Source organism: Dipteris shenzhenensis, chromosome 17, assembly GCF_047967505.1.
Source record: "Dipteris shenzhenensis isolate YYH24624 ecotype China chromosome 17, Dip_SZ_1.0, whole genome shotgun sequence".
Classification (NCBI taxonomy): domain Eukaryota; kingdom Viridiplantae; phylum Streptophyta; class Polypodiopsida; order Gleicheniales; family Dipteridaceae; genus Dipteris; species Dipteris shenzhenensis.
In genome coordinates, this window is record NC_141612.1 from 40,957,494 (window position 1) to 40,971,516 (window position 14,023).

At 38.6% G+C, this 14,023-nt stretch overlaps 1 protein-coding gene across 1 annotated transcript; it reads right to left on the bottom strand.

Annotated features, from left to right (window-relative positions):
* Positions 1-12,108: 12,108 nt before the first annotated feature.
* LOC147892118 (uncharacterized) lies at positions 12,109-13,725 on the bottom strand. Its single transcript, XM_087388576.1, has one exon. It carries the CDS (start codon positions 13,723-13,725, stop codon positions 12,109-12,111), a length of 1,617 nt encoding a protein of 538 aa, XP_087244702.1.
* Positions 13,726-14,023: the final 298 nt, after the last annotated feature.

Below are 14,023 nucleotides of genomic sequence, written 5' to 3' on the forward strand. Positions count from 1 at the left end.
GTTTAAGATTTAGGGTTTAGGGTTAAGGGTTAAGGATTTAGGATTTAGCATTTAGGGTTTATGGTTTATTATTATTGTTTTAGGGTTTTGGATTTAGGGTTTAAGTTTTAGGGTTTAGGGTTTAGGGTTTAGTATATAAGCTCATGAGCTTAAAGTCTAGAATCTAGGGTTTAGGATCTAGAAATTAGGTTTTAGAATTTAAGCTATAGGGGTTAGGGTTTAAGGTTAAGGTTTTGGGTTTTGGGTTTAGGGATTAGAACTGTTATATTAGTTTAAGAGCTTAGATTATATAACCTAAGATTTAGGAAACTTTAGGATTTAAGATTTAGGGTGTAAGATTTAAGGTATATAGACTATATAAAATATGCATTCCAAAGTATTTAGTTTAGATATATATAGACTATATATTTTATGCTTTCCAAAGTATTCTGTTTATATCCAATACTAGGTACGATCCTTTGCAAAGGCTTTACTTTAAGTAATTATAAGTCTACCTAGTCTAAGTATCCTATTGTGATTAGGGACAAGCACATAGGCTAAAAGCACACCGATTCATATTGTCTTACATTCATGCTGCATGGTGTATTAGAAGAAATGAAGAAGTATGTGATAAGAAATATTCAGAAGAAATATGTATTCCATATCATGGATTCATACCATGGATATTTGGTGGTTGCTAAAGTAGAAAAATGATATGGATTCAATGATACTGTAGTTTTGTGCAAAGTCTTAAACAAAGTTTAAGGCTTTTGCAAAGTATTACATAATGTAACAAAGATAAGCAAGTATGCTAAACATCTTCCAGTTTCTATGGTTTTAAATACCCACCTTACAAAACACATTATTAAATTCTTCATTCTTCGACTAACAAGTATTATACATATGGAAGAAAAGCATACATGCTAAAAGCACGTCTGTAAAATTTAATATTTTCTTATTTTTTAAATTAATTCAATTCTTTGATTGACTACTTTTAAAATTTAAAGGTTATTACTATATAATATACATAATTTTAAATCTTATTAATTATAATATTAATAATTTATATATTTATTTAAATTTATCCAATAATTATATTATATTTATATTAGTTTTTAAGTTAATAATGTATATTTTTGTTAAAAATAAAATTTAATATCTAGTTAATAGCAGGAAGAATATTGTAGAGATTTTTCATATGAAGAACTACCTTACAAATACATTCACTAATTCTTCATTGTTTGAAGAATAAGTATTATATAAAGCACATATGCTAGAAGACCTCCCTTTCAAAAATATTTTCATTGTTATATTTTTTTAATTAATGTATTTATATATATATTTATATAATAATTATATAATATTATAGATTAACAATATATATTTTTAACAAAATTATATTTTAACATTAGTTAATAAAAATTTATTATATTATGGAGTAAAAATATTATAAATGGATTTCTCATATTAATATAGTGTCGTGAAAAGATTTTTTAGAGAGATTTATGGTTAAATTTTGTTTTAAAGTTGTTGCGTACACAATAGGTAGGGAGGTTTGAGTGGTTTTGAGGTTGAGAGAGAAATTTATAATAGATTGTCTTCTAATTTATTTTTTAAAAAAATTTGTTGCATGCCCAATAGGCTGGGAGAGTTTGAGTTTGAGAGAAATTTGTGACAATAGGTTGTGAGAGTTTGAGGTGAAGAGGGAAATTTGTGGGAAAAAAGATTTAATGCAAAAGATGGTTTTTTGAAGTTGTTATATACGCAACAGGTTTTTGAGAAAAGAATCGGATTTGAAAAAAAATTCAAATTTATAAAAAACTTGATTCTTAGAAGTTCTTGCGTATGCAATAGGTTGGAAATGAACTCACCTCTTGCAACATTTTGAAAATTTTGAGAATCCTGCAATAGGTTGATGAGAGGAGAGAAGCATGGAGTGTGAAAGAATGAACTTTGAATGAAAGAGAGAATGAACGTTCTACTTATAGTGAACCTAAACGAATAAAAAAAACCTAAAAAACTAAAAAAAGTTGACTTGACCTAAAAGCTATCCATTTCCTATAAAACTCTACTTCTCCTCATTCTCTCTCACAGCTTTCCTCGAGCTCCTCCACCACCTCCCCACCCAGGTACTCCCTCCCTCCCTCCCTTCCCCTCTCCTCCCGCTTCCCATCCCCTCTCTTCCCCTCTCCTTCTTCTTCCCATCCCCTCTCCTATGGCTTCCTCTCTCCCCTCCCTTCCCCTCTCCTCCCGCTTCCCCCCTCCCCTCCCCCCTCCCTCTTCTCGCTTCCCCCTTCCCCTCCCCTCCCTTCCCCTCTCCTCCCCCTCCCTTCCCCTCTCCTCCCTTCCTCCCTCCCCTCCCTTCGTCTCTCCTCCCGCTTCCCCCTCCCCTCTTCTCCTGCTTCCCCCCTTCGATTACGAATTCTCTCCCTCCCTCCCCTTCCCCTTCGGTGATTTTTTTGTTTTTGGGGAGCGGGGAGGCAGGGAGTGGAGAGGCTGAGTGCCTTTTTTTTTGTGGGGAGCGGGAAGGCAAGGAGCGGTTTGGGGGAGGAGAGGTAGAGGTGAAGGGGGGGAAGCAGAGGACAAGATGGAGGTGGGAGGCAAGAGGGGAGAGGCGGGAGGCAGGGAAGTGGGGAAAGCCCCCAAGGGCACCCATTGCGTGCGCAACAGGTCCCCTTGGGGGCTTAGGGGAGGGGATTCACCTTGGGGCCCTTTGGGGCTCCAAAAAAAAAAAAGAAAAGAGAAAAAAGATGAAAAAAATAATTATATTTTATATACATAAATAAATTTAAATAAATAAATAAAATAATTTTTTTAAAAATTAGAAAAATTAAAATAAAATAAAATAAATATAATTAAAAATTAAAAAATGAAAATTAAAGAAATAAATCAAATTTAAAATAAAATAAAATAAAATAAATTTAAATATATAGATATATAAATAAATAAAATTAAATTAAAAAAATCAAATAAAATTTTAGAAAATTTAAATTAAATTCTTTTATCTATGTTTATAAAATATTTTGAATTAAATTATTTATGTAAAAAAATATTAGATAAAAAAATAGTATGTAGAAATATAAAAATATATTTAAACTTTTGAAATTTTAATTAATTTTTGATTTTTAATATTTAAATATTTAATTAGCAAAATTTTTAATATTTTCAGTTTGAAAATCATTGTAATTCTCATTTTTTGTTTTTGATTGCTTTGTAAAAAATTATGACTTCGAGTTTTGGTTCCAAGGTGTCTTTCAAATATCTTGAACATGCTTGGTATTTTATGGAGCGCAAATCAAAGTATTTTTTGGTGATCACTCATACACTTACTTGTGGGTCATCTTCTCCGACCCAACCTTCATGATGAGACCAGCGATGCAGGCCAAACTAAGTAGGGGATACGCCTCACTCACTCAGCTAGAGAGACAATGCTTCCACTCTCACTTCTAGGACCCTCGGACCAAGGCTCTTCTCTTCGATTCCTTGGTCCAACCAGCTGGTATGTATGGCAGCCCTTGTTGGGGGCCTAACATGTCAGAGATAGAGTGGACATGGGTGGAGCACCTGTAGATCCTCATGCTCTCACGGATGATCCGCGTCGAGAATGTGTCAAGTGTGAAATATTCTCCAGAGGCAGTAAGAAATGGTGGCATGGTCTGAACCACCAACATTAAAGAAAACAATTTGATATAAGTTGTGTGCAAAGGGAAGAATGACGATGTGGTCTACAAGTTACGAGTTATGCACAAGCACTTCTTAAAGCCCTTACCAGATTCAATTGAGGGATCCCAAGAATTACTTAGTGCCTTGGAAGCATTGAAGAAAATGTGGGATGCATTTCCAAGTGGTGGTGTTTTACCTTTAGTAGCAGTAAGTACGCCATCTATAACATGTAGCCCTCAAGTTGTATCGCCAATATCTGTGACAATTAACTACGGTATCTCTCGGCAAGAGTAACTACAATATTTGTGGTAGTAACTACAGTATCTCTAACTATACCTACACCATCGGCTGCTGCAACTACAGGAACAAGAAGTGATCATGGAGTAGATTCAAGTTCCATAGCTATTCCTAGAAAGAGAGCCAAAATAACTCCTACTCCACGTGCAGATCGTTCAAGTGCAAGTTATTAAAACCAGGCGAAAATTTGGATAGAGATGATCAGGAGGATCCACAAGAAGAAGATATAAGTCTTGTAGACTTTTCTATAAGTGTGGCAGACTTACATCCTCCAGAGGATGAGGGGCACATTTGGGGATTTTCACAATTCAGTGTGGCCACAATGCTTATTGATCGAGCTTCGTTATTCACAAATCAAAGAAAGCTAGATAAGACATTTGCACACAAATTGTATGAAGATATGAGGAAAACAAGAACTACAGTTGCCTCTAATATCACTCTTCGTCCTATGGCATTTAAGAGACTTCAAGAAGATGATCCTACATTGCTTGATGTCACATTTCAAAAGCATGTGGACTTTCTTGATGCTTTTGAGAACTTTAGAAGGAGTGACTTTGTTCATGGAGAGGCTTTGTACCAAAGCCGATATGGGATTGACATCGAGAAGAGATACATGTTGGCAAAGAATAGATTCTTGGAAAGATGCAAGTTTGAGCCCATTGATGGGCAACACTTTTGTGAAGCTTGCAGGATCGCCCTTGATGAGGGAAGAAAAGGAAACTTGCCACAGATTGAGTGGATGGAAAAGTTTCAACGGGTCATTTGTCATGTATGCATATTTAACGATGACTCAAAGTACATTCTAGAATCAGAAAGGCTGAATTCTCCTCCATTTAGGTTGAAAAAAAGCTCTTCTCTTTTTGAGATCCTGATAAAGGCAAGGGAGTTATGGGTGGGCTGTGCAAACCACAAATAGTGAAGGGTAGGAGACCTACATCTGAGTACATGGCAAAGAGGACTCGGTTCTATAGATGCTTGAAAGGTGTTGTAAGCAATTGCAAGGCATACCAAGTAATAAGGTTGAGGCAAAGGATCTGAACACTGCCGTTGCAAGATACAGGGATGTTACTTGCATTGTCTTTTGTGAGGACTCAATGTTTTAGAGCATGGTGGATGTTTGCCAACATATGAAATAGGAAAGATATATTTTCAGGCACCAGAGCACACTGCAACTCAGAGGAAAGAAATAATGAAACCGATGTCTATTGTTTGGTGGAGAGCATTAAGGTTTGTTCCAAATGCAAAAACAAAAGAAGTATGCAAGAAGATCCTAAGCGGTGACTGCTTCTTTAGAAAGAAGAGCAAGCATAGCAACTTGTATGAAGTGGTCACCTGAATGATTCAAAGTGAGATTGCTCTCTCGGCACTATTGTTTTTATTGAAATCTGATGATGAGTTAGTTGGCAAATCAATTAACGTGGATAAGAAGAAAGCACTTAGCCTAGGTCAACTCCTTGATAAGACATGGGCTATAAAGTGGTTGGCTTCAATGGATGCAGATGCCACACCAACAAAGGATCTAAGAGCTAAAATGCCAAAGGTTGTTGAGACAGAATATATGGACATCAAGAAAAAGGCCTTGCAGTCCACTGCCCAAGGTAGAGCAATTGGTGGTTTAGATGATGGTTCTCCATTCAGGTTCTCTTATGATATCTTGCTATCAGAGAATGATACAAATTTTGTACACATCAATGGCATTGATACAGAGCATTTCATAACAATGAGCGGTCATGCTTGGGAGAAGCCATGTGTATTTTTCATAGATGAATTGTAAGACCTTGCAGTGTTACGGATAGTTGAGCTTATGCGGTTTATCATAGAAGGTCCTATGGTAGATAAGAAAAGATCAACGTTGGTCCTGTTCATGAAAGAATCACAAAGGGATGCCTTGTATGTGAGTTTGACATCTGCATTTGGGTATTTACTTTCAAAAGTATACCATGGTATAGTCCTACGCAATCATATGACTGTCTTGGAAGGCACTACCATTCAAGTCTTGCAGCCTTTCTTGATGTGCTGCTTATCCAGGGGTGGTGGCAATCTAATCAAAATTCCTTTAAGGACTCTAGAGCTTCATTACTTTGAGGACAATAAGGTTAATTTTGATGTAGCAATGATGGATTACAGAATGCCGATGGATCCTGATGTGATACTAGAGATGACAAAGAGTTTACTGAATGATGGGTGGGAAGTAGCATTGTATCGAATGGGTTTTGCTCTTGAGAAATTGCTACGCCAAGGTAGAAATGTAATGTCATTGATACCCCCCATCAGATTGAGTTCTTTGACACATATTATAGTTGAACTACCTTCTTTGAAGAGGAAAATGTCAAAGAAGAGGGTAGTGAGGAAAATGTCGAAGACGAGGGTAGTGAGTCTGAGCGTGATGATTCTAGCTCAGGTGATGATGAGGATGAAAGCTCTGCATCTGATGACTTACGCTAAGAAGAAATCTACACAAAGAATAAGGGTGATCAATTGTCAACTAGAGTCAAGGAGGTTCCACTCATCATACGGGAAGGCTCGCAGCAGCAAGTAGTAGTACAGCACGTCATAGGAAAAGGTAAGGCTAAAGAGGTGGAAGCACTTCCCTTGAAATTAAAAGTGAGGAAGGCACCTTTGATATTGGGTGAAGGACATGCAAGTGGATCAAGCAAGGAAGCCTTACCCAAAGAAGGTATGGATGAGGCAAAGCATGACCAGGAGGATTTATCAGGAGGCATAGATGGTTGTTCAACCATGACCTTACAGACTTCAGAGCAGCCTACTAGTCAAGAACCTAGTAGCCAGGACCCTACTCACCAAGAACTTGGACATGAGACTTTAGAGCAGCCTACTATTCAGGTTCTTGGAACTGAAGAGCAAACTATTGAGGACCTTGCTACTGAGACTCCAGTCTTAGAGCAGCCTATTAGTCAGGTCCCTGGTAGTCAAGGGCGCATTGAGGACATTGGTATTGTCTTAGAGCAGGCTATTCGTCAGGACCCTGGTAGTCAAGGGCCTGGCATTGAGGACATTGGTATTGAGGAATATGATGGCTGATGGCTTTGTAATCACAAGTTTTGAACTTTGCAAATTTTGAACTTCTATGTAAAGCGAATATCTAATAAAAAGTTAACTACTTTTTTTATTTCTTTACTCTCATTATTCTGTATAAAGATTGTTTATGAGGTCCATTTTATACTTAATGGTGTAATTTAAACTTTATGTCAATGTATTTTTATAGTTAAGAGTGTTTTTTAATACCAAGTGAGGTGTATATATACACCATTTACACATAAAAGGATTTATGTACACTACCTTTCTAAGGGGTTTATGTACACCACCTTTCTAAAAGAAATGGTCATAAAGGTGTGTGCACACCACTTATACATAAAGGTGTTTATTTACACCATCTTACGTGATAGTAGCTCAATTCATAAGAAGTTATGAAGATGTTTATGTAGACCACCTTGTAAGAGATTTGGTTATGCATTGATGTTCTTAGTACTTAATCACCGAATCTTTTGTTTGGAGTTGTCAAATCTAGTTCAAAAAACAACATTACTAGTATATTCAATAATTTTGGACTGTTTTTTAGTCCATTTCTCAAATTGGACTTTACACAAGTCCAAAAATTTTGAATAGTTTGTTTTTATAGTTCCTAGGATAGGTCCATAGTAAATTACCTCTTCGCTTGATGATAAAGTGGAAAAGCTCTTCTCTATCTCCACTACATGTGGCTGCTCCCTGAACACCACATCATGGCTCGCTATGATCTTCTTTGCCTCTCGGTCATATAACTTATAGGCTTTCTTCTCATCACAATAACCTAAGAAGATACATTTGGTGCTTTTTGAAGGGCTTATATTGACTTGTCTTCTCTTTTGATCTCATCCATTGGATCTTGGTCTTGATCAAGAGTTGATATTTGGTCCCCCTATCCTTTGCTGCTATCCCTTAGATCTACCCCTTGATCTAACGGTTGGGAGTACTCTACCTTAAATTTGAATGTATCCCTTGGATTAGAGATTAGATCAAGGGCTAGGAGTAAAGACCATGGATCCAAACTCTGGGTTAGACGTCTCCCCACCGTTAAATGCTTTTTTCAACCTCAACATGGCATTAAAGGAGCACTCCGATTGGTACACCTTGAATCCCACACTAACCCCTTGAAATTAGGAAACACTAATTAGGGGCCCTTTGGAGACCCCAATTCTCCCCTAATGATTTTATCAAGGCATTGTTCAAATGGTAAAATAAGTTTTAAATCCTCACTTCACCAATGCTCTAACAAGCTCCCAATCTACACACTATGTGCACGTTTCTCCCCATCTTTCTTCTCCTTAAGCACTAAATACACATGTTTGTTAATCTTTGATTTGAGTTCATGCGAAATCAAATTTTCAAGCTTGGACATGACATGCAAAGGAGGATCACTCACATATTAGTGTACAGTTTCTTGAATGTATCAAGGCTAGATTATTTCTCGAGCTGGGACTCAAGTATAGCTAGATGCTTGAGTCCCTTGTCCATTTGCATTTTCAGTTCACAATTCTCTTGTTTGAGTTTTTTGGTTTGCTCTTACAAGCTCAAGGCATGCTTTAGTTGAACTCCATTTTGCCCCATAGTGCTTTGAGATGAGCATGTTTTTGGAGTTCCTTTGGCCTCTCTTGGAGCTGGGCATGTTCCATCAAGCTAAGCATGAAAGATTCCAGCTTAGGGCTAAGTGGCCTTGGAGCTCTCATTCAGTTGTGGCCTCATGGAGTTCACCCTACAAAATTTGAGTGTACCACGTGCACTCAAAAGTGGGGTATTTTAATTCAAATTTTTGGGAAACTTTAATATGATTACAATAACAGGGGGGGTTTTTAATTCAACTAGAAAAAATTTCATTTAGTTCATAAGTAAAGAGGGGGGTTTTTAGTTCATAAGGTAAAGAGGGGAATAATTTTAGTTGAGGGGTTTTCAAAATACCCCTTGAAAATTTTAGTTGAAAAAGGGGAATAATTCTAGTTGAGGGGTTTTTTAAATACCCTTTGAATGCGTGTGATACATTCACACTCTCACTATTGCGCTCTCCTCTCCCTCTCCCTCTCTTTTCCTCTTGCTTAGTCTTGATTGATTTGATCTCCATGGCTCAGCCATGGCTGTTAGCCCAATCATGGAGCACTCTCCATGAAGCCCATAACCCTAGCCACAACCTCGGGGGGGGAGGAGAGAGAGACAGAGAGATAGAGAGACAGAGAGACAAAGAGAGAGGGAGAGAGACAGAGGGGGGGGAGGGCAGGAGAGAGAGAGAGAGAGAGAGAGAGAGAGAGAGAGAGAGAGAGAGAGAGGCAGAGCAATCCTAGAGCAATGATTGCATCATACGATTGATGCGCCTACTCCCACATTTTGAACATGTAGAGCTGAGCTCAGTGAGCTGTACAGAATGTGATCAGCTTCCTAAAAGGTTTCGTGCATGCCTCTCTGAAGATTTGCATGAGAATCTACTTACTATCTAGTCTTTCTTACAATAACAATGTAGAAAGGCATTTAAGAGATACAAGACTACACATATTTAACCATGTGGAAAATTATTAGCATCGGACTCATCGTGTGAAGTGTGGAATTAAAAATGTAGTACGTTAAAAACACTTTGATTAACAAAGAGACATCAAACAATCACATGTCTATGATTTCGCAAAGTATTTGAATATAAAATTTACAAACAAAGAATTGATAAAGATTCCACAAAGAAGTTAAAATTTAAATTTGACAAATTACTCATTATGGATTAAAATATATACAAAAGAATGTCATGTTTCAAAAATATACACGTGCCATTGTAGTAGGACACAAACAATATTCATTCATGTATAGGTCTGATTCCTTGGTTAGGATTGAGCTATAGTCTAGTGCCACATGATAATATTTTTGAGAGAAAGATTGCTTGTTGGTGGATTTATTAAAAGATCTTTACACTTGCACAAATTACACATTTTAAAACTCTTACATTCTGAAGTAAATCTAGATACTAATATCCCCAACTATCAATATTTTAAGACTGCCATGCACTAGTCCCACTAGTTTGGCTTCCATCTTTTCAATGGGGTTTGGATTTCAACAAAATTAGAAAAAGTTATGGAGCGTGCCCTCAAATGGGTATGCATAAATTAGCACAACATTCGAGGCCACTTAAACCACATCTAAGGCTCTCAAATATGTGTGCCCTTTACTTGAGGAGAAGCTCACATAGTGTACTTTTGATTGATAACTTGGTTGCATGCATATGTAGAATAAAAATTTGATGTATTTATATGATTACTTGGTTGTGTGTATATGTAGAACAAAATTTTGATGCTTTTAAATAAATTATCATATCCTGTAGTCTTCAAGATGCATGCTTCACATGCAACATAGCACTTGCAATGCTTTACGTGTCTCATTTCAAAGCTTTATTCCATATATTTTGGGCTCATGTTCAATATTGGAATGTGTACTACAACTTGAAGACAAATTTTGTCGGTTTTCATTAAGCAATGCATAAGTTATGGGTCATGCAGGTTAACCATATGCAAAAATGCACTGAACCTCACAAAAAAAAGCTACACCCAATGTGAGATTTCAGTACACTGAAATCTAGATACTAATATCCCCAACTATCAATGTTTTAAGACTGCCATGCACTAGTCCCACTAGTTTGGCTTCCATCTTTTCAATGGGGTTTGGATTTCAACAAAATTAGAAAAAGTTATGGAGCATGCCCTCAAATGGGTGTGCATAAATTTAGCACAACATTGGAGGCCACTTAAGCCACATCTAAGGCTCTCAAATATGTGTGCTCTTTGCTTGAGGAGAAGCTCACATAGTGTACTTTTGATTGATTACTTGGTTGCACGCATATGTAGAATAAAAATTTGATGTATGTATATGATTACTTGGTTGTGTGTATACGTAGAACAAAATTTTGATGCTTTTAAATAAATTATCATATCCTATAGTATTCAAGATGCATGCTTCACATGCAATATAGCACTTGTAACGCTTTACGTGTCTCATTTCAAAGCTTTATTCCATATGATGTTTTGGGCTCATGTTCAATATTAGAATGTGTACTACAACTCGAAGACAAATTTTGTTGGTTTCCATTAAGCAATGCATAAGTTACGGGTCATGCAGGTTACCCATATGCAAAAATGCATTGAACCTCATAAAAAAAGGCTATACCCTCACATTTCAAAAGACCTAAGAAACCTCACATTGACTAATGAACAGTCAAATTTAAATCTCCTACGAGAAATCTTGCATATAACCTACTATATCGCTTTACACTTTTTTGTAAACCTTAAAGGGCAAGGTATAACAAATATCTAAATGACTGAATGGTTATGATTCCTTGAGACTATGTATTTCACATGGATATAATGCTTTTCCTCTATAGATGCATGAATACATTATTTACAAATGGGATTTATGGTTAAGAAAGCTGAAGAAAATGTAAGATTAAGCAAGTATTAGAAAAGGACCTTGCATTTTTTTCGAGTTAAATGACTTAATAGAGGAAACAAAACATTTTAACGCTATATGTAGGTATGCTTCTTGGACAAATCATGTAATATTATTCAACAAATCGTGTACATTATTCATTGCATGACTCCAATGGACATGTCTAGCTACATGTTGGAGAAAATGAAAATCGTTATGTCTAGCTACATGTTGGAGAAAATGAAAATCATTATGCTTACAAGACGATGAGTTCTATTATCCTTTGAGGATAAGGAGACTTGCTAAATGTAAAGTACAACAATGTGGTAGCTCGTGATCACGTCCCAAGCTAGCTTATATGGACAAGAAGCGATTCAACGAGCTAGCTCTTTTGGTTAAGATTGCCTTCAGTTGGTTTCCGGTCGAAAGAACATGGGCTGCAAGAGCAAGGAACACCGTTATCGTGAGAACATTTCAATGAAGAGTATATACTACTATTATAGTTGTCTCGGATGTCCGCATATAAGGCATTAGTTTTAGAGATTATTCTACGGATCATATGTAAGCGCTCACCGGAAAGCGTCCGGTGAAAGAGATTATTCTATGCATCATATGCTAAGCTGTATCTATTTAATCTTTTGAAAACGTTTCTCTGGAGAGCTAATTACACATGCTCAACAATGTGGATAGCATCAAAAAGCCGCGCAGCATCCAAAACACTTAAAAGCTCATTAACGGGACTATGACGAAATGCGTATCTCCATAAGAACGGCTGAGAATACCCACCTTGTAGGAAGCCGAAGCTGCTAGACCTTCCTTCCGTCGCTGCCTCGATGCTTCAGCATCTGCTTTCACGAGACTCATGAAGAAATCGGCTCTGTCCACCACCCTTTGTTCTCTGAACTGTTCCGTGACCCTGCTCATGTCTACTACATCGTCCAAAGTTCTTCTTGTTCTGCACCTTGTGAGAGTCGGGGAAGCTTGCATCTCCAGGCTGGAGGAATCCTCTCTAATTTCCTGCACTTGATCTGCTACGGGCACGGCTGACTCGAGATTGAAGTGCACCCGCCTAGAGGTTTGCCTTGATCCTGCCTTGCTAGTATTAGTAGTCTTCAACGCTTTTTTGGGCATCGGTGCTGGGGAGGATTCGCTAGGATGGAAGACAAACGCCGATGCTACAGGAGAGAAAGTCTCGTTGAACGACAGCACCACCTCTTCCGCTCTTTCTATCCTTCTTGATGTAGCTGCATCATCTGTTTCAAGATCACCGGAGCTTGACAAAGCGCACTCAAACATTTCCATCGAGTTGTCTGAACTGTTGTCAAAATGCTGGATAACGGGGCTGCCAGATTCGCTGCGAACGGAAGCACTGTGGCCGCTTTTAGAATTGTCAGAGTTCATAGACCTCTTTTCCACTTCCGATCGCAGATCCTGAGTTGCAGCTTTGTGGTTCGTAAACTGGAAGAAACTACAGCAACTCATATCGGCCGTAGAACTTCGTGGAAACTCGACCTGCGTATACCTTTCCACAGTGGCCTGAAATGCCACCCGCTGCAAGCTCGCCGCGTCGTCCAGGAGATCAGAAGGACTCAGCTTGTACCGTTCTTCTCGACCGGAAGAAAACTCGTCCGCATGACGCACCTGAAACGACTGCGATTTTCTGTAGCTTCCCATTCTCTGTGGACTTGGTAGCGGGGCAGAATATCGGTTCCTCTGGCCAGCAAAAATTGTGTGTCTTGCAAGAGATGGAGGGTCTGGGCTTCTCGGATGGTCAAGTGTGCTGATTGGCGACGATCCTTCGGTCGAGTAGTCTGAACTTGGATCCGAATTCACACTAACCGTTCCATTATCCCGATAAGTCTTGACCACTGCAGGTCTGGAGAGTACTCTGCCTCGCAAAATGTTTTTCACCTTCCCAGAGATGATAGACCGTGGCGAGTGTTGGGCTGAAGATGTAGTGCTCGTGGACAGCCTCAGCCTCGGAGGAGGTTGCAGAGCAGACTGCGAGGAAATAGTCTGCTGGGAAGGAGGCGCAAACTTGGGCTTGCCCGGCTCTGCTTCCCAGTCGAATGGAACGGTTCCCGGTGTTCGATAAGACACGGAATGCGGATCGATGGAGATCTGTTTCTCGTAAACAGAGAGCCTACGGTGCATGAAGGCTTCGGCATCGTCGATGGAGATCTGCAGGGGCATGGAGGGGGGCTGCTGTGCTGCAGCTGTGGGATAGCTGAGTTGATCTGCTCGAGCATGGTGGAAGTGAGGATCTTGACGATCGTCATGAGAGTGGCGTGTAGGATCGGGCCGGGAGAGCTCAGCGAGAGCGGATTCGAGCAGCATGGTGGAAAAAGTGGAGGTGGTGAGGAGTGGGAAGAGGAAATTAGATGAGCTATGGAGAAGCAAAGGTATGAGGAGAAGCTATGGCGAATTAGCAAAGCTCGCGGCAACTTTTGCACGATCTGATATCTTCGCAAGACGTGCTCATACGTGAATGGAAAATCCTGAACCTCCCATGCATATCACAAGTCACAACCCCAACAACTTGACGAGTCAAGAAAGTGCACTTTCCTGGCTTAGATTGTAAAATCCAGGGAAGTCAAGGTCCGTGGTTGATGAGAGAAACTTGGATTTGCATTCG